General features: G+C 41.5%; 1 protein-coding gene across 2 annotated transcripts in view; it reads left to right on the forward strand.

Annotated features, from left to right (window-relative positions):
- The window catches only part of LOC141105863 (alpha-2-macroglobulin-like), a 127,175-nt gene that overhangs the window by 91,674 nt on the left and 9,873 nt on the right, over window positions 1-25,628 (forward strand). For both annotated transcript variants that reach the window (XM_073596016.1, XM_073596017.1), the window contains exons 27-33: window positions 9,290-9,364; window positions 9,720-9,882; window positions 11,576-11,799; window positions 14,333-14,548; window positions 15,165-15,289; window positions 18,217-18,307; window positions 18,401-18,469. In XM_073596016.1, coding sequence (XP_073452117.1) covers window positions 9,290-9,364; window positions 9,720-9,882; window positions 11,576-11,799; window positions 14,333-14,548; window positions 15,165-15,289; window positions 18,217-18,307; window positions 18,401-18,469 — 963 coding nt within the window. The remainder of the gene's footprint in view (window positions 1-9,289; window positions 9,365-9,719; window positions 9,883-11,575; window positions 11,800-14,332; window positions 14,549-15,164; window positions 15,290-18,216; window positions 18,308-18,400; window positions 18,470-25,628) is intronic.

Consider the following 25,628-nt stretch of genomic DNA (forward strand, 5'->3'; position numbering starts at 1 on the left):
CCTTATGTTCCTGGATTATGACACCTCATGGCAAAGAACTCTCTGAGGATCTGAAAAAAAGAATTGTTGCTCTACATAAAGATGGTGTCACGTACCTGGTAGGTTGTGAGCCTGAAGTGCAGGAAAAGACCTCCCTTACAGCTCCCACTCCCGTTCCCCTGGAATGGAGACAGAGGGCCAGGAGTGAAGAGTGGTATGGGTGCCTGGCAGGATCTACAGTTGCTGGAAGTCCAGTAGTGGTGGCACCCTCTGGAATCAGTAGACTGAGATGTAGACTGAGGACAGATACTGGAATGCAGGACTGGAATCAGGAACAACAGCAGGTAATAGCAGACTGGAAGCTGGACTGGAACACAGCAGAAGATAGCCTGGAATACTGGACTGGAACACAGCAGAAGGTAGCCTGGAACGCTGGACTGGAACCAGGAACAACAGCAGGTAATAGCAGACTGGAACACAGCAGAAGATAGCCTGGAACACTGGACTGGAACACAGCAGAAGGTAGCCTGGAACGCTGGACTGGAACCAGGAACAACAGCAGGTAATAGCAGACTGGAAGCTGGACTGGAACACAGCAGAAGATAGCCTGGAACACTGGACTGGAACCAGGAACAACAGCAGGTAATAGCAGACTGGAAGTTGGACTGGAACACAGCAGAAGATAGCCTGGAACACTGGGCTGGAACACAGCAGAAGGTAGCCTGGAATGCTGAACTGGAACCAGGAACAGCAGGTAATAGCAGACTGGAAGTTGGACTGGAACCAGGAACAACAGCAGGTAATAGCAGACTAGAAGCTGATGAACACAGCGGAGGGTCAACAAGCCGGAGGTCAGTAACGTTCGGACAGCAGAGGTACCAGGGATAATGCAGAGGGATGGTCAGGCAAGCCAAGAGGGTCTGATGCAGGCAGATAGCAGGATCGTCAAACAGGAAGCCGGGTCAGATAACAGGATACACAGATCAGATCGGGTAACACTCACAGAACGCTGTAGAGCAGACAGCGGGGATGGAGTGTGACAGGCAGGTTTAAATAGCCCGCCTGACACCAGCGGGAGTGCGCGCGCACGTGCCCGTGCATGACCGCACCCGTGAACGCGCGCGCATGCGCAATGGGACCCGTGGCCGGGTTCCCGTGCGCCTGGGACGCCGGTTACTGGCAGGATCTTCATGACATTGCCCCCTGCCCCTTTGGAAAAATTTCTCTGGATGAGCTGTTTTAAAGGCTTGTAACAGGTCTTCAGCATGAATATTATCCTCTGGTTCCCAAGAATTCTCCTCTGGGCCAAACCCCTTCCATTTTATTAAGAATTGATTCTGGTTACCTCTTTTCCTGTGATCCATGATAGCCTCCACCTCGAATTCCTCTTCCCCATCTACCAGGATTGGATCAGGAGGATCCGTACTTCGACCTGGAAATGGGTTGGTAATAGATGGTTTAAGCAAGGACACGTGAAAAACTGGATGTACCTTTAGTGAATCCGGGAGTTCAAGTTCATATGCAACTTCATTAATTCTCCGTTTAACAGGGAATTGTCCAAGAAATTTGGGACCCAATTTCTTGGAAGGGCAGGCCATCCTGAGGTTTATGGTGGACAACCATACCTGATCCCCAGGTGCAAGTAAGAGCTCACCTCGCCTCTTTTTATCGAAGGTTGCTTTGTTGTATTCCTGAGTTCTGGTCATGGTGTCCTGTAAAACTTGGTTGTTAGAGGTAAAGAAATCCAATTTCTCCTGGACTGCGGGTACTGTGCATTCTGGAAGAGAATTTGGTAAAAATGAGGGGTGGAAACCATAATTCGCAAAAAACGGAGTTTGCTTGATAGCAGAATGAATCGAATTGTTATAAGCGAATTCGGCCAATGGTAAAACAGCAATCCAATTATCTTGGGCAAAGGAAGAAAAACAGCGCAAATATTGTTCAAGGGTCTGGTTTGTTCTTTCTGTTTGCCCATTAGTCTGGGGGTGATAAGCTGATGAAAATGAGAGTTCAATGTCCAAGGTTTTACACAGAGCCCTCCAGAATCGAGAGGTAAATTGTACCCCTCGATCTGAAACGATATTAACTGGTACCCCATGGAGCCTGACGACCTCTTTAATGAATGCTTGTGCTGTTTCTATAGCAGAAGGGGTACCCTTCATTGGGACAAAGTGCGCCATCTTCGACAACCGGTCCACTATGACAAAGATTGAAGTGAAGCCCCCAGCCGGGGGTAATTCTACAATAAAATCTATAGAGAGCATTTTCCAGGGTCTATCTGGGACAGGCAAGGGTTTTAGTAGACCCCATGCCTTTGTTTTGTGCCCTTTGTTCCTAAGGCAGGTGGTACAGGACTCTACAAATGCTTTACAATCTTTGCGCAGCTGAGGCCACCAGAAGGTGCGCTGAACCAAATCAGTGGTCTTAGCCACACCGAAATGCCCAGCCAGCGCATGATCGTGACAAAGCTCTAGTACTGGAACTCGTAGTGTTTCAGGTATAAAGATCCTACCTTCATGCCACAGTAACCCATCTTTAACCTGGAGCTCTGTCTTCATGGAAGATTCTACTCCCGCGGAGGCCTGCTTAATCTGGGAAAGCAGGTCTCCCTGAAGTAGAAGAAAGTTCCCCGGAGACAAAATGGTGTCTGGAGGGGAAATCTCCTGAGGTTTGTGAAACATTCTAGACAGAGCGTCAGGTTTGGTATTCTTGGAGCCAGGACGGTAAGTGACATGGAAGGAGAACCTGGAGAAAAAGAGAGCCCACCTGGCCTGACGTGGTTTCAACCTCTTTGCAGACCTCAAATACTCCAGGTTCTTATGATCAGTAAAGATTAAAACTGGATGAGCGGCACCCTCCAACAGATAGCGCCACTCCTCTAATGCTGACTTGATTGCCAGCAACTCTCTGTCACCCACATCATAATTTCTCTCTGCCGTGGATAATTTACGAGAAAAGAAGGCCACAGGGTGCAGCAGGGCCTTGGTTCCCTGTCTTTGGGACAATACTGCTCCTACAGCAATTTCAGATGCATCCACTTCTAGAATAAATGGCAGAGAGGAATCTGGATGCTTAAGTACAGAGGCGGAGGTGAAAAGGCCCTTGAGAGTCTCAAAAGCCTTTTGAGCCTCGGCCGACCAATGGAACCGTGTACCCTGTTTGGTAAGTTGTGTGATGGGTGCAATGATGGCTGAGAACCCTTTAATAAATTTGCGGTAAAAATTAGCGAATCCAACGAATCGCTGGATTCCTTTTTTATCAGTCGGGACTGGCCAATCTAGTACAGCCGTGACCTTCTGGGGGTCCATCTTAATGCCCTTACTGGAAATGACTAACCCTAAAAATGGAATACTTTTCTGTTCGAATTCACATTTTTCAGCCTTTGCATTTAGACCGTGTTGTCGAAGTCGGCCCAATACACTTTTGACGTGCCTGCGATGGGATTCAAGGGAACAAGAGAAAATTAATAGGTCGTCTAGATAGACGATGACAAACAGGTCTAGAAAGTCACGTAACACATCATTAATAAAGTATTGAAAAGTAGCAGGGGCATTACACAGGCCGAAAGGCATCACAAGGTACTCAAAATGTCCATAACGGGTACGAAAAGCGGTCTTCCATTCGTCTCCATCCCTAATACGAACTAGATTGTAGGCCCCACGGAGATCAAGTTTGGTGAATATGGTAGCCGTTCCCAGTCTCTGAAACAACTCTGGTACTAAGGGGAGAGGGTACCGATTCTTCACAGTAATTTTGTTTAGTTCGCGGTAATCCACACACGGTCTGAGGGTTTTATCTTTTTTCTGCACGAAGAAGATGCCAGCACCTGCGGGGGACGTGGATGGACGAATGAAACCTCTTTTGAGGTTTTCGTCAATGTATTCCTTCAATGCCCCTTGCTCCACCTCAGTCAGGGGAAATATTCTTCCAAAAGGAATTTCAGCACCAGGAAGTAACTCAATGGGACAGTCATAGGCCCGGTGAGGGGGTAGCACCTCTGCCCTCTGTTTACTAAATACGTCCAGGAAATCATGATAGGCGGAAGGAATGGATTGAAGTAGACTAGGATCTATATCTAGGCATAACAGAGTAGAGTTCTCCTGGATGTTCTGGGTTCTGCAAAACTGTTGGCAGTAAGGAGAGGGAAAGGTCACCTCACCCGTGATCCAATTTATGTCCGGATTATGGGCCTGTAACCATGGCATGCCGAGTATTATGGGGAACAGGGGTGAAGCGATAATGTCCAGGCGCAGCTGTTCCTGATGGACGTTGGAAATGAAAACTGGTATTGGCATAGTCTCTTGGGTGACAGGCCCAGACTTGATAGCGGTCCCATCAGCTAGATGGATAGAGAGTCCATGGGCTTTAGGTGACAAAGGTATTTGGTGTTGGATAGCAAAATGAGAATCCATGAAACAGCTGCAAGCTCCTGAGTCAATAATGGCGGTGATTTGTAGATTCCTCCCTGGAAGCTGTAGCAGAAGAGGAAGAGCAAGGTGAGTGGAATTTTTAACCGGAGGTGTCACATAGTCAGTAGATAGGGATAAACACTTACGGAGTTTGAGGGGACAGTTCCTGACATAGTGCCTGGGTTCCCCACAATACAGGCACAAGTTATTTGCTCGACGACGTTGTCGTTCCTCTGGGGTGAGTGAAGGCCGCAGGACTCCTAATTGCATGGGCTCAGGTAAGTTAAGCGTGGAGGTAGGTGGTGTTGATGATGGGTGATGAGGAATTTTAGGGGTAACCCAAGTTGGACGAGAAGACCCCATAGCTTTCTCAGACCTGCGCTCTCGTAGGCGTCGATCGATCTGGATAGCTAAATCGATTAAAGCATTTAAAGTCTGTGGTGTACCCACCCTGGCCAGTTCATCCTTCAGAGGATCAGAAAGTCCCAACCGGAATTGATAACGGAGAGCCGCATCGTTCCAGTTAGTGTCCGCACTCCACTTCCTGAATTCAGCCACATAATCCTCTGCTGCTCTGCGACCTTGTTGAAGGGTGTGTAGGGCCGCCTCTGCAGTTACAGATAGCTGGGGGTCATCATATAACTGGCCTAGTGCGTCAAAGAAAGTGGAGAGGTTGGTCAGGGATATGTCCTTTTGCTCTAAGAGGCGATGGGCCCAGGTTTGGGGGTCACCAGAGAGTAGAGAAATTACGTAGCCCACCTTTGTAGCCTCCAGGGAAAAGGTACGTGGCTGAAGAGCAAAAAATAGTTCGCAGGAGTTGCGGAAGGCTCTGAACTTATGGCGATTTCCAAAGAAACGTTCAGGTGTGGGAACCTTAGGTTCCGGAGGAAGCATCACCACCGTTGAGGAAGGCCCAACTGAAGAAGCAGGAGCAGAGGAAGCTCCCTGGGCCCCAATGGGGTTAGACAGGGTTAACACTCGTTCCTCCAGTCTGGTGTATCCTTGTTGCAGATTTTTGACTGCTTCAGTCAATCCTGCCAGGTGTGCACAGAGTTCCTCCATGGGAGACGTTCCCTGCTCAGGCTCAGACATGGCTGTCTGCTACTGTCACGTACCTGGTAGGTTGTGAGCCTGAAGTGCAGGAAAAGACCTCCCTTACAGCTCCCACTCCCGTTCCCCTGGAATGGAGACAGAGGGCCAGGAGTGAAGAGTGGTATGGGTGCCTGGCAGGATCTACAGTTGCTGGAAGTCCAGTAGTGGTGGCACCCTCTGGAATCAGTAGACTGAGATGTAGACTGAGGACAGATACTGGAATGCAGGACTGGAATCAGGAACAACAGCAGGTAATAGCAGACTGGAAGCTGGACTGGAACACAGCAGAAGATAGCCTGGAACACTGGACTGGAACCAGGAACAACAGCAGGTATTAGCAGACTGGAAGTTGGACTGGAACACAGCAGAAGATAGCCTGGAACACTGGGCTGGAACACAGCAGAAGGTAGCCTGGAACGCTGAACTGGAACCAGGAACAACAGCAGGTAATAGCAGACTGGAAGTTGGACTGGAACCAGGAACAACAGCAGGTAATAGCAGACTAGAAGCTGATGAACACAGCGGAGGGTCAACAAGCTGGAGTCAGTAACGTTCGGACAGCAGAGGTACCAGGGATAATGCAGAGGGATGGTCAGGCAAGCCAAGAGGGTCTCATGCAGGCAGATAGCAGGATCGTCAAACAGGAAGCCGGGTCAGATAACAGGATACACAGATCAGATCGGGTAACACTCACAGAACGCTGTAGAGCAGACAGCGGGGATGGAGTGTGACAGGCAGGTTTAAATAGCCTGCCTGACACCGTGGCCGGGTTCCCGTGCGCCTGGGACGTCGGTTACTGGCAGGATCTTCATGACAGATGGCCTAGGTTATAAGAAGATTGCCAAGACCATACAGCGGTTTAACAGGACAGGTTTCACTTAGAACAGGCCTTGCCATGGTCAACCAAAGAAGTTGAGTGAACGTGCTCAGCATCATATCCAGAGGTTGTCTTTGGGAAATAGACGTATGACTGCTGTCAGCATTGCTGCAGAGGTTGAAGATGTCAGCCTGTCAGTGCTCAGACCATATGTCTCACACTGCATCAAATTGATCTGCATGGCTGTCACTACTTTACATTGTAACAAAGTGTCATTTCTTCAGTGTTGTCACATGAACATATAGAATAAAATATTTACAAAAATGTGGGGGGTGTACACACTTTTGTGAGATTTTTTTATATCCCAATAGTGAGCAGACTCTGGATACAGGTTTACATTCTCAATCTCCCACTTATAAAGCACTACTAAATAAACGTATTCCTGACCTTTTTTGCACTGAATTGGTCCTCCATATCTTCACAGCCACCAAGGTTGCAATAGCCAGGGCTTGTTAGACCCCAACCCCAAGCTTCAAATCCATAAAAAAAAAAAAAAAAATAGGTTGACCAATATCATGATAAACTAAAAACTCACAGCAATTGATACCCACACTAAATTTCTCCTCATTTGACAGCCCTGGATATCCTATTCCCAACCCTAATGCTTTGAGGATTCTCAATTAATATTTTAACTTTACAGGACTTTAAAACCCTGGGACTCCTTCCTTTCCACTCCTACACATTCCTCTTGAATCTTACCCCACCTTCTTTTCCTCTGTTTTTTCCTAACCCCACTCATCCCTCCATTTTTCATAGTCTCAACATCTACTTTAGCTCAATATCCTTCTCTCCACACAATATTTGCACAATCTTGGTTGGGTTTTTATATCCCAATAGTCATACCTGGAAGAAAACCAAGACTCTGATCTCCAGATCCCTCTATCGACACATAATATCATATAGTTGAGTATAATCCTATGGACCCTATCCTAACATATCTTAATCTTGTCATTATTATATTATTGCTACTTTTGTATAATGTTGGCCAATGTGTATACGTCTTTGTCAGTTTAATATATGGAATTGTCAAACTGTTACCATGGCTTTTTAGCTTCCCAATAAACATTTGTAAAAATAAAAATATATATCTGATGAATCCAAACATACAGTGGGGATGGAAAGTATTCAGACCCCCTTAAATTTTTCACTCTTTGTTATATTGCAGCCATTTGCTAAAATCATTTATGTTCATTTTTTTCCTCATTAATGTACACACAGCACCCCATATTGACAGAAAAAAACAGAATTGTTGACATTTTTGCAGATTTATTAAAAAAGAAAAACTGAAATATCACATGGTCCTAAGTATTCAGTCCCTTTGCTCAGTATTTAGTAGAAGCACCCTTTTGATCTAATACAGCCATGAGTCTTTTTGGGAAAGATGCAACAAGTTTTCCACACTTGGATTTGGGGATCCTCTGCCATTCCTCCTTGCAGATCCTCTCCAGTTCTGTCAGGTTGGATGGTAAACATTGGTGGACAGCCATTTTTAGGTCTCTCCAGAGATGCTCAATTGGGTTTAAGTCAGAGCTCTGGCTGGGCCATTCAAGAACAGTCACAGAGTTGTTGTAAAGCCATTCCTTCGTTATTTTAGCTGTGTGCTTAGGGTCATTGTCTTGTTGGAAGGTAAACCTTTGGCCCAGTCTGAGGTCCTGAGCACTCTGGAGAAGGTTTTTGTCCAGGATATCCCTGTACTTGGCCACATTCATCTTTCCCTCGATTGCAACCAGTCGTCCTGTCCCTGCAGCTGAAAAACACCCCCACAGCATGATGCTGCCACCACCATGTTTCACTGTTGGGACTGTATTGGACAGGTGATGAGCAGTGCCTGGTTTTCTCCACACATACCGCTTAGAATTAAGGCCAAAAAGTTCTCTCTTGGTCTCATCAGACCAGAGAATCTTATTTGTCACCATCTTGGAGTCCTTCAGGTGTTTTTTTTAGCAAACTCCATGCGGGCTTTCATGTGTCTTGCACTGAGGAGAGGCTTCCGTCGGGCCACTCTGCCATAAAGCCCCGACTGGTGGAGGGCTGCAGTGATGGTTGACTTTCTACAACTTTCTCCCATCTCCCGACTGCATCTCTGGAGCTCAGCCACAGTGATCTTTGGTCCTTCTTTACCTCTCTCACCAAGGCTCTTCTCCCCCCGATAGCTCAGTTTGGCCAGAGGGCCAGCTTTAGTAAGGGTTCTGGTCGTCCCAAATGTCTTCCATTTAAGGATTATGGAGGCCATTGTGCTCCTAGGAACCTTAAGTGCAGCAGAATTTTTTTTGTAACTTTGGACAGATCTGTGCCTTGCCACAATTCTGTCTCTGAGCTCTTCAGGCAGTTCCTTTGACCTCATGATTCTCATTTGCTCTGACATGCACTGTGAGCTGTAAGATCTTATATAGACAGGTGTGTGGCTTTCCTAATCAAGTCCAATCAGTATAATCAAACACAGCTGGACTCAAATAAATGTGTAGAACCATCTCAAGGATGATCAGAAGAAATGGACAGCACCTGAGTTAAATATATGGGTGTCACATCAAAGGGTCTGAATACTTAGGTCCATGTGATATTTCAGTTTTTCCTTTTTAATAAATCTACAAAAATGTCAACAATTCTGTGTTTTTCTGTCAATATGAGGTGTTGTGTGTACATTAATTAGGAAAAGAAATTAACTTAAATGATTTTAGCAAATGGCTGCAATATAACAAAGAGTGAAAAATTTAAGGGGGTCTGAATACTTTCTGCACCAACTGTACATATGGGCAACATTACCCATCTGCCAGCTATTTAGAAATGTATTCGGGCTATAACTATTATCATCAAATGTGGATCAAATTTGGATTATCACATCAAAGTGACACCAAAGCATGTTCACATATTCTGCGGTCAAACTGCTCTGTAGACACTTGACTGTCAATATATTTGTTTTTTTTTTTTTCAGGGAGGAGTGAATAATGAAATAGTATTGTCTGCCTACATTACCATCACACTGTTGGAAATCAAGTTGCCTGTTACGGTATGAGTATACAAAAAAACTAACGTAAAAGACCTCCAGATGATAACTGGCTAGCAATGTTTATGTGAATTGCAAAAACCAAGCTTAATTTTAAAAATGTACACGTAAAACCTTTTTATCAGGAGAAATAAACAAACTGGTTATGGTACAATCAATACATATTTAAAAGAAGTTGTACTCGGCACTAGAAACTTTGTACTAATCCATTATTTATTAAAGTGCCCGTTCCACTTTAATCCACCAATGTTCACTTGATGGCTAGTAGGATCTAGCCAAATCTTACAATTAGTTATTGGTAGATTTATTTGAGCATATACTGTATGTGTCTTTGTAAAAGAAATCTCTGTCTTCATAGCACTTGGTGGTCAACGGTGGCTTGTTGTGCCTGGAGAGGGCTATAGGTAATGAAATGGACCTTTACACAGAAGCATTAATGGCGTATGCTTTCACACTTGCTGGAAAACTGGAACTCCGTGCCCGACTCCTTCATGACCTCGATGGCAAGGCCATCAAACAAGGTATGAGCATGTGGTTTCAGAACTAAGTATGCCCTACATGCTAGATAAACTCAGATGGGCAACTGATATTGTATATGTATATAGTAAGCAATCCAATGCTTTTCCATTTTTAACCTACTTTAAAACATCACAGTAAAGCCCCATACACACCATCAGATTTTCTGCTGATTTTTTCCTTAAGATTTACCAAAACCATATAATAGGAGGTCAAACCTTAGGAGTTTCAATTTGTATGCAATCAGACAGGCTCTTGCACTACATGGTTTTGGTAAATCTGAAAACAAAAATCAGCAGAAAATCTGATAGTGTGTATGGGGCTTTAGAATTTAGTTAAGAGTTTAATTGTTTGAGATACTGTAGATATATATACACACACACACACACACATTAAAGAACCAGTACCATGAAAATTCTTAGCTAACACTTGTGATTGGGGGGGGGGGGGGGTAAAAATAGGCGGTTGACCCCCAATCACTCCCCCTAAGCTGCAGCAGGACATGATTGGACAGATGTCACTGTCATGATGCTTTGCTTCATGGCAAAAGTTATCCCCACAAAGCTAATGAAGCTTCTCAATGTTCTAGTCTTTCCCCTCACTGTCACTTTTGCCTACACGTAAACGTAAAACAAATATGGAAAAGGATTTCTGAAATGAAAAAAAAAAAAAATCCATGTTTTGAGTACTTTCCTCATGTGTATAATCACATCCTGTTAACAGAATGCAATCTATTTCATATCCTCTAGTAAAATTATTATATTTTTCTTGTGGGAATATAAAGGCGTTCTGTGAGCCTGTGCATATTGAAATGATTGTGCAGCTCTTTTGTAATATTGTAATAACTTATACTGTATATTACAGTGGGGTAACATTATTCCTAGTCTTGCAGCTTATATCTAATGCCGCGTACACACGAGCGGACTTTACGGCAGACTTTGCCCAGCGGACTGGATTTCGTCACACAATTCGAATGTGTGTGGGCTCCAGCGGACTTTGTTTTCTCAAAAGTTGGACGGACTTAGATTTGAAACATGTTTTAAATTAATCCGTCGAAATCGAGTCCGGTCGAAAAGTCCGCTCGTCTGTATGCTAGTTCGACGGACAAAAAGCCACGCTAGGGCAGCTATTGGCTACTGGCTATGAACTTCCTTGTTTTAGTCCAGCCGTACGTCATCACGTACAAATTTGACAGACTTTGGTGGACTTTGTGTAGGCAAGTCCGTTCATTCAGATAGTCCGTCGTAAAGTACGTTGAAAAGTCCGCCGGGCAAAGTCTGCCGTAAAGTCCGACCGTGTGTACGCGGCATAAGAGTTTCCCATTATTTGAAGGACTAGTAGCTAGGTACAGAAAGTGTATGTGGGGGGATGGTGGGTGGCAGACCAGCTCTCTACTTCTAGCAAGTGTCAGATTTTGCTGAAAAGAGTTTCTGGGGTCTCATTGCTCATTGGCGCACCTAAATAGATGTTTGAGGTTATGGATAGGAACTGCTGAGTACCAGAAGGTTAGTAACCTAATAATTTTGTCGTGATTCCTGTACCGTTCAGTGTCATTTAAAGTTAATGTATGCCTTGATATTCTGATTTCGAAGCCAATATATTCAGTGGGTTAAAACCATATGATCCGAGAAAGTTTTCTCCATCAAATCTTGATCAATTGCCAATATGATCAACATTAACAAAAATGTAATATTCCAGATGGCACAATCCACTGGCATCGTCCAGAATCCTCAGAAGACTCTGCAATTAGAAGAGACCCTTACCGCAAAGCCCCATCCCTGGATGTAGAGACGACCGCCTATGTCCTGCTGGCTATGTTATCCAAACCCAAGGTCAATGGCGAGGATATGACACATGGTTCAAAGGTGGTCTCATGGATAATAAAGCACCAGAATCCCACTGGTGGTTTTTCATCTACCCAGGTATATGGCAAGAAACCTGTCATCTCCCTTGTCTTGCATCTCTTTATACTGATTTGTACCATTTGTCCCTTCTGCACCTCATCTATTTGTAGATCAGTTATAGAATTGTATTGAGGCTTAAATTAAATAGGTGCCACATCCTATTTAGAGAAGCTCTAAATAAAAACCACCAAAAACATTGTGTACCAAGCAGATTTTTAAAAGAGTTTTGTCTCACTCCCAGCCAATGTGGTCATTATTTTCCACCTGGCTCTTTCAATTTTGTAATCGAAAGATAAGGGACAAGAGGGAGCCGACAGAGCCACCCACAGAGTGAATTTCAACTTGCCCTCCACATGAAGATGCCACGGGTATGGTGGTCACAGATCTCAGATGCGCAGATGTGCCTGAAGGCATTCGCTGGGTTTTGAAAGATAGTGGTGACGGAGAGTTCCTCTTTGAATGTTAGGCCTCATGCACACTGGAAGTTTTAAAGCTGCTCTTAGGGGTGTCAGGCCTTTTTTTTTTTTCCTGCCACTAAACTGCATGTACCCATAGGCTTTTAGAGGCAGGAAAAAAAAAACCCCATTACCAGTGCTTTCAGGAGCAACAGAGTTTTGGCAGAAAAAACACTTGACGCTGCTAAACGCATCTAAACGTGCCCAAACTCTAGGCATGTTTAGCACTTCAGCTTTTATTCATTTCAATAGTCAGAATAAATTAAAATTCCGGCCAATTAAATAAATAAATGCCCAAACACCAAAGCTCTGAACAGCTAAACTGGTTTAAAAAAAGGTGAGGTGAGTTTTTAACGCTGATTATCTCCTGTCTGGAGGAACAGCGTTTTACAGTAAACCAGCGTGCATGAAGCCTTAGACAGCGCAAATACACTTCACAGGCACTCACTGATTGTCAAGCAGTACTAGCAACAGAACTGGCTGATATAAACTCTGTGACAAATCCGTTTTAGGGAAGTCCTACAGCAAATTATTATACTGTTTTCATAACCAGACTCTAGTAACAGAAATTGAAGTAATCTACCCCCAGATCTTAAAGCCCAATAGAATTTCCACTTTAAGTTAGCTAAGTACATTCTAGGCACATCAAAAGCAATGTCCTTCAGTTCATTATCTTTAGAAAGCAGCCACGGATAGAGTAGAAAGTCCTGTCCCCTGCCAGCATTCTGTAGAGAATGACCCTTGCTCGGTTTCTTTTTTCTTGTTTTCGTTTGATACACCTGGAATGTATTTAGCAAATTAAAACTGAAAAAATACATTTCGTTAGTGCTCCCTTACAAGTAGATAAAGTCATATGGAAGATCTTAGGGTCAGATTGGCTAACCTATGTAAGAGAACCTCCTACCAACTTAATAAAATGTAAGTAAAAGCACAGGCATTTTGAATGCTTACATGCAGCATTTTTCCTTTTGATAAACAACTCTTTATTCACATGCACTGTGCCTTTGAATCTGCCTGCAAACCTGACTACTCCAGGAAGAGTCAATTCCTAACCACAGCCTCATCCTTCATTGCATGACATGACCCTCTTCACTTCTGGGAGTGTCTATTTACTCTCTGTGCTGGGCTGGCCCAGCATTTCACCCCAATACATAATCTTTTACATAGCAGGTGAAGGAGCAAACTATTGAATGTCACTTATAGGGCTGCTGACATCACATTTAAGGTGGTGGCACAACACAGCGCTCCCAGGGATTTTGGATGGATTTTTCATGTAAATAACACACATAAAATACATTACATGCACATACTGTATAACCTTAAGAGAAGATTTTTGTTGAAATTAATGGTGACATGGCCTCTTTAATATTAAAAGAGAGAAGTATCAATTAGTGTAAATGGAATTAGGTGCGCTACCTGTAACATACAAACTTGTAGAAAAGTCAGTGAAAAAAAAAAAAACAAAAAAAAACAACAACATTTGAATATTTGAATAGCAACCTTTGCTATAGGCTAAATTGGAAAATTGGTGAAAAGTGAATAAAAATCAAATATGTGCAAAATCCATCAGAGAGCTTGATAGCGTCCTTATTAGGTGACACCCAAAAGGTATGAAACTTCACTGAGAACAAGTCCTTCAGTCAAATGGGGGATATTATCTTCATCAAAATTCATAAAAAGTATTTGATGAAGATAATACCCCCATTTGACTGAAAGACTTGTTCTCAGTGAAGTTTCATACCTTTTGGGTGTCACCTAATAAGGACGCTATCAAGCCCTCTGATGGATTTTGCACATATTTGATTTTTATTTTTATTCACTTTTCACCAATTTTCCAATTTAGCCTAAAGCTATTCAAATGTTTTTTTTTCACTGACTTTTCTACAAGTTTGAATGTTATAGGTAGCACGCCTAATTCCATTTACACAGTTTGCTAAAACCGTACGTTCAGTTTTTTTTAGGTTGCAGCACCTTCATTTATGTTTTTACAGGTTCCAATTTTTTCACTTTTTTTGCACTTCATTTGTTTGGGAGTAGTGCGGATTGTCCACGTTACACATAAGTATCAATTACCCTAATCTTTATTTTATACTCAGGACACAGTAGTTGCTCTTCAAGCCCTAGCCTTGTATGGCTACTTTGCTCACCAACATGATGGTCCTCGTGATGTAGCCGTCACCCTCGGTGAAGCTCCAGTTGCCAAACTCCATGTAGAGGACTCAAACCGCCTGCTTCTGCAACAAGTCCAGCTACCTGACATTCCTGGAGATTACACTGTATCCATCAATGGACCTGGCTGTGTTTTTATACAGGTTAGTACCCATGCACACAAAATATCCAGTCCAGATACTGAAATTTTGAGTTTAACAAAGATTTTGAGCCTGTTGTATGTGACTGTCCATAAACGATGTTGTTAACAACTGTTTAACTGTGGAATGTCATACAGCTCAGATCTGATGGTACTTTGGCTATATAGAATCCCAACTTTTGGCAAAGAAAATCTGCTTCCTATGATCAGTATACTTAAAGAGTAACTCAACTTTTGATGAAAAATAACACAATCCACTCTGAGAGATCAATGTATTTTGTAGGTGTGGAGTTGGTCGTTAATGATTATTACTCATCTTATTACAATAACCCCCCTTTCCTAACTGGAACTTGTACATTTCAGTTGAGCTCATGCTCTTCTAGATCCTATTTATAGGTCAGATGAAGAATGGCCATGAAAAGCATGGTGCCATCCTGCCAGAATCTACCAATTCATACAGGCATGCCAGGAAGAGACACCAGGACCAGGGTGTGTGTGGCAGAAAGCAACCCTCTTCAAATCCCATACTTTAATTGTTAGAAAGCATCTAATTGTTTGCTGTTGGCTTATTGCTAAATGTGTATTTATTGTGAATATAAATAAGCCAAATTGTTTTATAGAGTACTCTGAAATACAACATTCCTCCTCCTGAAGGTGAAGCTCCATTTACCATCACAGTAACTACAGTACCGAAGATATGTAGCCCCAAATCCTTCAAGTCTTTTGGCATTTCGGTCAATGTAAGGTGAGTCTAAATGCCAGTGCTTGGGTCAGTTCTCCCAGTTGGAGATTTCCTTCACTTCTCATTTTGGATACTCAACAGGAGGTAAAAGGAAAGTTCTACAAAGTGAAGAGAATTCCCCCTCTTAGACCAGAACAAGTGTCCCTATTGGAAGAATAACCCTTACTTGTTATGGTGCCAACTGTAAAGTTTTAGATTTCCATTACTATCTGATTTGGTGACAATGGTCACCAGGACAAACAGAGAGGGAATCACACAGTAATAATAATAATAATAATAATAATGGATAATGGGTGCTAATCTTTCCCTTCTCTATCCAAAGCTAAAAATGTTTTAGGATCTAGATGAAAAAAGGTTAAAAATGCTCATGTACAGTAGCTACTGTAAGCCCAAACTTCATTTCTCTACCCATTGAAGTTGTGTTCCATTTTTCAAGGCTACATGATCTCTGCATCAAATCACCCCCATCAAATCATTCTCTGCAGCTATTACCTTTTGTACCACCACCCCCTCCTTTTAGAATGTAAGCTCTACGAGCAGGGCCCTCCTGTACCTTTTGTATTAAACTGTACTGTAACTGTGTTGTCCCCCCTATACATTGTAAAGCGATGCGTAAACTGTTGGCGCTATATAAATCGCATATAATAATCTCTTACTCTATATATAAAATTTATTATTCATCCAAGAATAGAATTCATATTAATATAAAATTACAAAGTCCACTTAATACATAGTTGATAAGTGATACTTGGATGTATCATTTCACAAGATGCTTGAATATGCAGAGAGCCGACATGTTTCGCAGTTTCCTGCTTCTTCAAACCACGACTCCACGGCAGAGGTATGTCCGCCCGCTGTGCTGTGCGCTCACTGTCTCCACTATGTGACACGGAAGTGGAGACAGTGAGCGCGCAGCGGGCGGACATACCTCCACCGTGGAGTCGTGGTTTGCGGGACATCTCACAGAATAATGGCATGGTCAATATATTTTCCTGATATTCTGGCCATTGCGTGATCCAACATCCCACTATCCAGCCCTTTATGGATCTGGCTTCCACAGGGCAACGGTCTTGGTTGGCTGAATTTGAGAACCGGGGTTTGATCATGAGCCTTCGCCACACATAGCTCCCGCAGGCATTTGCAATCTCTGACCGGATGAATGTATAGATGCATGCGACGCCTTTTGAAGAAGCAGGAAACTGCGAAACATGTCGGCTCTCTGCATATTCAAGCATCTTGTGAAATAATACATCCAAGTAACTTATCAACTATGTATTATGTGGACTTTGTGATTTTATATTAATATTATATAATTTTGTATCAATAAATTCTTTATTAATCTTTATGACTGTGTGCTTGCCTTATTATACAGATGTAATTGTCTCCCTCAAAAATCCCACTCTTTAGGGGCAGCTTAGACTTCCCCTGAATTTTATCAATATTTTTCCATACATTATTAGGGATTGGAGACACCCATCTGTATCTGCAAAGGATCCAATAACATTTATTTTCTTATATATTGTAACTTTGTAGAAAGCAAGAGGCTGCAGCAGTGGGCTGATCTGTCTGGGTCATTTGGGAACACAATGAAGAATTGTAGAGGCACCATGATTTACATGACCTTTGTCATAGGATATGTTTATTGTTCGATTTTCCCTTGAATTTTTTTTTTGCAGCACAGGTCAGAAAAATAAAACCGACTTGACACATTGTGCACGACACAATCTTTATCCTACTGGATCTGTCATTAACAACAAGCATAAGGCCGTGTACACACGAGCAGACTTTTCGGCAACAAAAGTCCGACGACCATTCTGACGGACTTTCGTCAGACTTTTGAACGAACGGACTTTCCCACACACGATCACACCAAAGTCCAACGGATTCGTACGTGATGACGTACGACCGGACTAAAATAAGGAAGTTGATAGCCAGTAGCCAATAGCTGCCCTAGCGTTGGTTTTCGTCCATCGGACTAGCATACAGATGAGTGGATTTTTCAACCGGACTCGAGTCCGTCGGAAAGATTTGAAGCATGTTTCAAATGCAAAGTCCATCAGATTTTCGACTGGAAAAGTCAGCTGAAGGTCCGATGAAGCCCACACACGATCGGATTGTCGACCGGACTCGGTCCTTCGGACCAGTCCGGTTGAAAAGCCCGCTCGTGTGTACGCTGCATAAGTAAAAGTCCAGCTCTGTGAAAGGGAACCCATAAATTTAATACATCTATTTCTTCATAGTTAAGTTAATTATACAAAATATCAATTTAACTTATTATATACTTATTTAAATCATACATTTTAAATAAACGTGAAACAATTGATTTAAAAAATAAATAAATAAAAAAAAACTTACTTGAAACATTTTGCACTGCACAATCTTTATCTTACTGTATCTGTCATCAGCAAAAAAAATCATAGTAGAAATCCATTTCTGGTAAAGGGAAACAATAGTGGTTTCATTTAAAAATAGATCCATTTTAATTTTTGCATGCTTTTATTAAGTTAATAAAAAGTTAAATTCAAACTGGAACTTATATATAAAAAAATATTTATACATTTTAATACTATATATATATATATATATATATAAATATATATACACACACACACACACACACACACACACACACACACACACACACACAATATTATTGTTTTACAGTGAACATTTGATACATGACAGTTGCATATTGAGATAATTAAAGAGACAGCATAGCAGAATCCGACTGCCTTGAGGCTTACTGTGTCCAATTAAAACTTGGGATGGAGCCAACCTCAAATATGTGAAAAAGGAGCTGAGACCAATAGTTCTTATTCACCTTAAAAAATTTAAAAAATAAAGCTTCCTTAATCATGCCCACAATAACATTGTATACAAAAATCACTACACATTTCCTTTAAAATATTTTTTTTCTCTTTTCCCTACAGCTACACTGGCAATCGGGTGAACTCCAACATGGCGATAGTAGAAATAAAGCTGCCATCTGGGTACATTCCAGTAAAGGCTAGTGTCAAACAGGTAATTATGCTGATTTTATGCCTGTTTTTTGTGGTCAGCCCTGCCATGACATAACATTGACATTTCACATGCTTCTTTTTTTTTTTTTTTCAGCTGTCAAACAACAGAATAATTCAGAGGACAGAAAGCCATCCCAACAAAGTTGTTGTCTACTTTGAAACGGTAATTTCTGTAACAGGTTTATAAGGGTATGATTGGTAATGAAGAATAAGTGAAATTGATGGCACTAGAATGTATTGGATGCCTCAAAAATTTGCATGAGAAAAACTATTTGGCATGATTGTTCAATGGTCTGCATATAAATCAAAGAAAAAAGCAGCAGACTATATGGACTGATAGCATGACAGTGTGAAGACAGCTTAACTGATCGGGCTCTCTGAGGGAGTAGCCTAGTAATGGCGCGCGTCCTCACCTAGAGCATGCAGGGGAGAACCAGGTCTCGCTCCCTGCTAAAGGATCCAATCATGACTGCCTGAACTTGTCCGGCTGCCCTCCACCCCCCCCCCCCTTCAGCTTCACTCCAATCACTCCCGCGGACGGAAAGGGGACAACTAAAGGTTAGTTGCTTTACATGTAGGAGCGCTGCCCTCGCTGGAGGAGTTAGGAGTGTTCCCTGGGTCTGGACTTGTGGGACGGGACGGCCTCTTTGGAGGTCTGGCTTGTAAGAGGAGAACGAGGCAGACTGCCAACTGCCGCAACCCCAGACGCTCCTCGCTCCCCTTGGTAAGCTAAAATACTGAATCAGTCGACTTGTCAGTCTGTAGGGAGAGCGGGTAGACAAAGAGCGTCAGTCACCTTCCCCTAGGACAGCACCCCTTCTGTCCCGGTGACTACAGCATAAAATAGTTTATAGATATGCTACGCTGTGAAACAATCTTACGCTTACCACGTGCATAAGAAATGTTATCTTCAACATGAACACCACAGTGTAATAATATCACGTCATTTATGAATAGTTACACTATAAACTTACCTACAAAATAAATAACCCGGGACAGACATAGGCGATAAATGTAAAATCCATGAAAATACAGTTTCCCTGGAGTATATAAACACTGCACATTCGACCGCAAGGGAGACGTGATAGTCAAATGACCCCTAGAAGGGAGCAGGGTGCGACCATAAGTTTTTCAGATGGACTAAAAAGTGCACTTCACTTGCCTATGATAAACTATTAAACGAAGCAGAGAGCAGCGAAGGGGAATCGGAGGAGGGGGAAAGAAGAGGGAAGAGAGTAGGAGAATTCCACCATCCCTCCAACGTAACCAGTCAAAGATTATATTTACGATCTGAACATACAAGTTATGGACTTTAATAAAAATAAAGGGATTAGAGAAGAACAGTAATTCCAAAGGAACAATGAGGAGGAAGGCAGCCAGAGGAGGTGCAACCCCCTAATTACCCCGCCTAAGTTTGACCACCAGCCCAGGTCCAATGAAAAAGTATGTCACACAAGTGGGAAATGTAGAGAAGCAATCGATGGAAAAGCAACAAACCACTAAAAAGTAGCCAGATTGAGAACAAGAAGAAGAAAAAAAAAAATTGCAAAACAAAATAACATATGAGAGTGATACACTCTCAGAATCTAGAATTGAACAAGAACTAGATTTAGAGCCTGAACCAAAAGGTGAACAGCTGCAGCAAGATAACCCCTCCTTACCGACTAAAAATTAAAATCGCATCTATGTTTGCAGCTCTGGAAAAATCCTTGAAAACTGAAACATAATAAATATCTTAGAACGTGTGGAAGAAGAAGAAGTGGAAAAAACAATCGAAAGTAACAGTATCAATATGGGGAAATTAGAAGCAGAAATTAAATCCTTGAAAAAAATACAACAAGAACTAGCATATAAAATTAGAGGATCAAGAAAATAGGGATAGAAGAAAAAAACATAAGGATATGTGGTGTACCGGAAACCTCCCACCAAGAGGATCTAACAGATGTCATAAAAAAGATATGTAATCCTTTGATAAACAAAGAAATAACAAATCCAATAAAAAAAAAAAAAAAAAAAAAAAATCGAGAGAGCCCATAGGATAAAAAAAAAAAGCCAAAAGAACTCCCACAGGAAAATCCAAGAGACATTATTGTGCGATTCAAGATCTGGGAAGACAAAAATGACCTATAGCGAAATCTGAGAGGGAAATCGCATTCAATTGTATTAAGACTTATCACAGGAAACTTTGAAAAGAAGGAGAGCTCTAAAACTAGCAATTTTATGTGAGAATGATGTCCAGTACAACTGGGGTTTTCCATCAGGTCTAATTGGCAGGAAAAATGGGACGTACAGCTAGATGAGATTCATAGAAGACACCGCAGAATTTTGCAGAAAATTGGAATTTCCCATACCGAAAGACTATACAGCATAAATAGTTGCAAAGAAACTTTTTTTTTCCCCATGAGAGACTTGGGAGGTGTGTGTGGGGGGTGGGCCTAGAAGGAAACATGAAGACTAAAATTAAACAACAGGGAGTCAGGGACCTGGACTCCTGGCAGGCTCTGGTACCATCTCACTGGTAGTAGGTGGGATGAGTCCCGACAACTCCAAAACAGAACTCCACCTCAGGTCAAAGGGAGCAAAAAGGACAAGGTGATCTCCAGGAAAGTGCTCCAGACCAAGGGGTCAAGATTCCATCTGACGCCGGGGCAGGGGGATTGGGTGGTGGAGGGGGAGGGAGAAGGGTTTGGTGGGAGAGAGGGGTTGAAGGGGGGGGGGATAGAAGATCTGTTTGTCCTCAATTACTTGCGAAAATAAGAAACTTTAGCAAACTAGATAATGACAGACGTTAAGTTTATTACATATAATGTAAGAGGGTTGAACTCCCCTGAAAAAAGACATATTGTGCTTAAAGAGGTGGAGAGGTACTTTGCAGTTATAATCTTCCTACAGGAGAAGCATATATCGCTTGATTCAAATACTAAATTATATTAATGTGCGATTCCAACTTGGTACTATGCTGATTCCCCAAACAAGAGGGCAAAAGGAGTCGCTACTGGAATAGCAAGAAACATTAGTTTTATCCTGGAAGAAAGGAAAGTAGACCCAGAGGGCCGCTTTTTATTTCTAAAAGGGACTCTTCAGGGATTAAGGTACACGCTAGCAAATGCATACTGTCCTAATAAATGCCCAAAAACATACATAAATGGAATTTTGAACGCTCTCACAGAAGTTAAACAAGGTCATCTAATCCTAGCAGGAGATTTTAATACCTCAATGGACCATGATCTCGATAGTACGTCACGTGCACCGTGCCAAGAAAATAAACAATTAAGATTGATTAAAAAAAAAAAAAAAAAAATGCATAGTCATCAACTTCTCAATATATAGAGAATAAAATATCCAAGGAGAAAGGACTATACATTTCATTCTACGGTGCACGACACATATGCGAGATTGGATTATATCTTAGTAGACCATGAAATACTGGAGCATGTGACTGAGGCAGCGATTGAAATAATCTCTGTCTCACCATGCTCCAGTAACAGTAAAAATAAGATTTAGAGATATGGAGCGGAGAAAAGGGGTTTGGAGACTTATCAGCGATGAAGAAGTGGGAAGAATAATAAAGGCTGAGAGTGAACAATACTTTAATATAAAAAAGACACACCAGATGTGTCAAAGGCAACAATCTGGGAGGCCCATAAGGCCTACATCTGGGGGAAATTGATCTCCATTGGAGCTGGGAAAAGAAAAAAAAAAAAAAAAAGAAAAGAAAGAGTTAAAAATGAAAAACATAATAAAGGAATTACATGAGTTGGAGCAAAATCACAAAACACAACTAGACACAGATACACACCAGAAGATGATGGAGCAAGAAACTAGGAAAGTATGCAAGAATGTGGCGAAAGAAAGGTACATGTGGGGAATAAGCCCGGGAAATATCTAGCAAAAATATCAAAAGAAAAAAGAAAACCTTAAACTATATTGAAAAGATGAAAAAATGAGAAAGGTGAAATGAAATATAAAACAACTGAGATAGCTAATGCCTTTAAAGCATATTACAGTGCATTATATGCAATTAGAAATAAGGAGACACCAAAAGAGGAAGAGATTAGAAATCTAAAATACAGGAATATCTAGCGGAAGTTAAACTACCAAAAATAACAGCAGAAAAAGCAGAACTACTAGATGATCCAATTACCCAGGATGAAATTTATAAAGCCTTAAAGGAAACACCAGGGGGGGAAAAGCCCAGGCCCAGATGGCTTTTCAATTAAATATTACAAAAGATTCAAAGAACAACTTGTCCCAGAATTATGTAATTATTTAAATAGGGGAGAGTGAGGAAATAAGAAAGGAATCCCTTCTGGCAAATATTTCTGTCATACCAAAGCCAGGGAAGGACAAAACTATTTGCTCTAATTATCGGCCCATATCGTTACTAAATGCCGACACAAAACTATACGCAAAAATTCTGGCGTTGAGAATAAAAAACTTCATGCCGGAACTGATAAACGTTGATCAAGCCGGTTTCGTAACAGGAAGAGAGGGTAGGGACAATAGTATAAGAACCATGCTACTAATGAAAAAAAATTGGGGACTGCAGGCCCCCAATGATCGTATTATCAATCAATGCCGAAAAGGCATTCAATCGACTGGACTATACATTTCATTCTACGGTGCACGACACTGGGGTTTTATGATGGAAACACTTCGGCATATAGGACTGGGACCAAGAATTATGAGATGGATAAGTAACCTATATAAAACATCCAACAGCCAGGGTGGGGGGGTCAATGGGAGTATGTCGTCTGCTGTTCAACGGGACAAGACAGGGGTGCCCGCTCTCGCCACTCCTGTATGTACGCACTAGGACCTCTATTAACAAAAATACAAAATAATGTGGACATAGGGGGGAGTAAAACTGGGAGAAGAAGAGCATAAAGTTGCAGCGTATGCAGACGACATACTCCTATATATGACCAAACCAAGGCTGTCTGCCTAATTAAAGAGTTGAAGGATTACGGACCACTTTCGACCTTTAAGATAATTCCTATAGAAACTAATATCTAGGAATAAATAAAAAGGAGGAAAAATTATTACAACAAGAATTCCCTTTTACTTGGGAAAAAGAAGAAATAGCATACCTAGGAATTAAAATAACATCTACCGAAGATAAGTTATACCAAGCCAACTTTATTCCGCTACTTAATGAAATTAAAAAACAGATAAAAAATATAGCAAGAAGTCCAATCTCATGGGTAGGGAGAATAAACATGCTAAAAATGGTGATCTTACCAAAAATATATAAATTCCAGATGCTCCCGATAGGAATACCATCAAGCTTTTCTAAGCTAATAAAAACAAGATTTCTGAAATACATATGGCAGAATTAAAAACCTAGGATAAATAATTTGTTAAGTAGGAAAAAAAAAAAAAAAAAAAAAAGGGAGGGATGGCACTCCCGTATGTGGACAGGAACTATAAAGCAATTACATTAGCTAGATTAGTTGAATGGGCCAATTTAACCACTAAAAAGAGGTGGGTAAAGATGGAAGATACACTCTATGGGACACAACTTCAAAAAATTATTTGGATACCACCGAAATATAGAACACATAGTAAAACGACACACAAGATAAGTAAAAATAGTACTTCAAATATGGGATACACTTTACTATAAAGAAAAATGGAAATATAATTCCTCACTAATCTCACTTGCAGGCACAATTTTTTTTGCACCAGAGAACGGATCACGTATGGGAAAACAAATGGGAAATGCACAATTGAAGGATATTGTAATACACGGGGAAATCATGACAAAGCAGGATTTAATAAGGAAACACGGGTGGTCTTATTTAAAAGAATGGGAGTATTTACAAATAAAACATTTTGTAAACACTCCCTCAACCAATTAGAGAGGAGAAAGAATTAACAATGGAAAAGCCCTGTAATGCAAAAAACCCTGTAAAACATGGTATATCTCAAATATACAAAATTTTAACAGAATTAGAGGGGCACGGGACCCTACCCTCTATTGAAAAATGGGAACAGGATATGGGCCTAAAATTAGATGAAACGCAGATAAGTGCAGTATACAACTACGCATCTGATATAACCTTGATAGAAGCAAATTATAAGTGCATGGTACGTTGGCATTTGACACCAGAAAGAATCAATAAAATCCAGCCAAATAAGTCCCCACAATGTTGGAGGAATTGTAAACAAGGAACAACATTGCACATATGGTGGGACTGCCTAGAGATAAAAGAATACTGGCGGGGTATATTAGAACACACAGAGATAATAACAGGAGAAAGGATTCCTCAACACCCCTGGAACTGTTTGTTCCATGGAACAACTAAAACAAGGAAACAATATAAAAAACGTTGGTTCTGTTCCTGCTCAACGCAGCAAAAGGTCTTATCCCTAAAAAAATGGCTGTGCACTAAGAAGCCAAGTATTAAAAAGTGGCTACAGAGAGTGGACCATATTAACAATATGGAGTACCTGTGCAGTGCGGAGCAGGGACGGATCGAAAACTATAGGGCAACCTGGGTGAAATGGAGAATGTTTAAAACGTCAGAAAAATATTCACAGTCAATGATAGAAATAGGTTAAGGTAGAATGCTGCAGAGGATAACAGATTAATAAGGGAGGAAGGGTGGGAAATTGATTTTTGATATACGAGATAATATTATTATTCATTTGTAAGATGTGATTTGATGATTTTTGTTTGTATATTTATAAAATTTATAATAAAAGAAAAGATTAAATTATAATAAAATTAAAAAAAAAAAACACACGACTTAATTGAACAAGGTTTACGAAGAACTAAAACCCAGGATTATACATCCTATATTCCTATAGTAATCATCATTTTTATTCCAAGAAGTGCTTCCAAGAAAAGCAAAAGATGAACACTGATCAAAACATTGATGAGATTGTGGGTGGGTTCTTTGTTTTTGATTCAAGCCAGGTTAGGTGGGGAGATGCATATTTTACTTTAAAAATGGAGTTTGCTGTAAAAGTGCCAAGTACATGAAACAGTCATCTCCTGACAACCTGACCGTTCTGTCACAAGAGGTCCTTGTGTTTGCATAGGCTGGAGGGACTTAGAATGTGGTCAAAAGGCAATTAAATATACTATAGGGACAAAAGGTTGTGAACAGCTATCACACCTAGTTTATGAGTTTGATGGAGATTGCATACCCCCCCCCCCCCCCATCCCTATCAACCTTATCAGCCTTCTCTATTCTTCACAAGATTTTGGAGCGTGTATATAGAAATCTGTGCCTATTAAGCCAAATGAGCATTTGTGAGGTCAGGTACAGATGTTAGACCTGAAGACCTAGCTTGCTGTTGTTCCATCTCATCTT

The sequence above is a fragment of the Aquarana catesbeiana genome, linkage group LG08 (genome assembly GCF_042186555.1).
Source record: "Aquarana catesbeiana isolate 2022-GZ linkage group LG08, ASM4218655v1, whole genome shotgun sequence".
NCBI classification, from domain to species: Eukaryota; Metazoa; Chordata; class Amphibia; order Anura; family Ranidae; genus Aquarana; species Aquarana catesbeiana.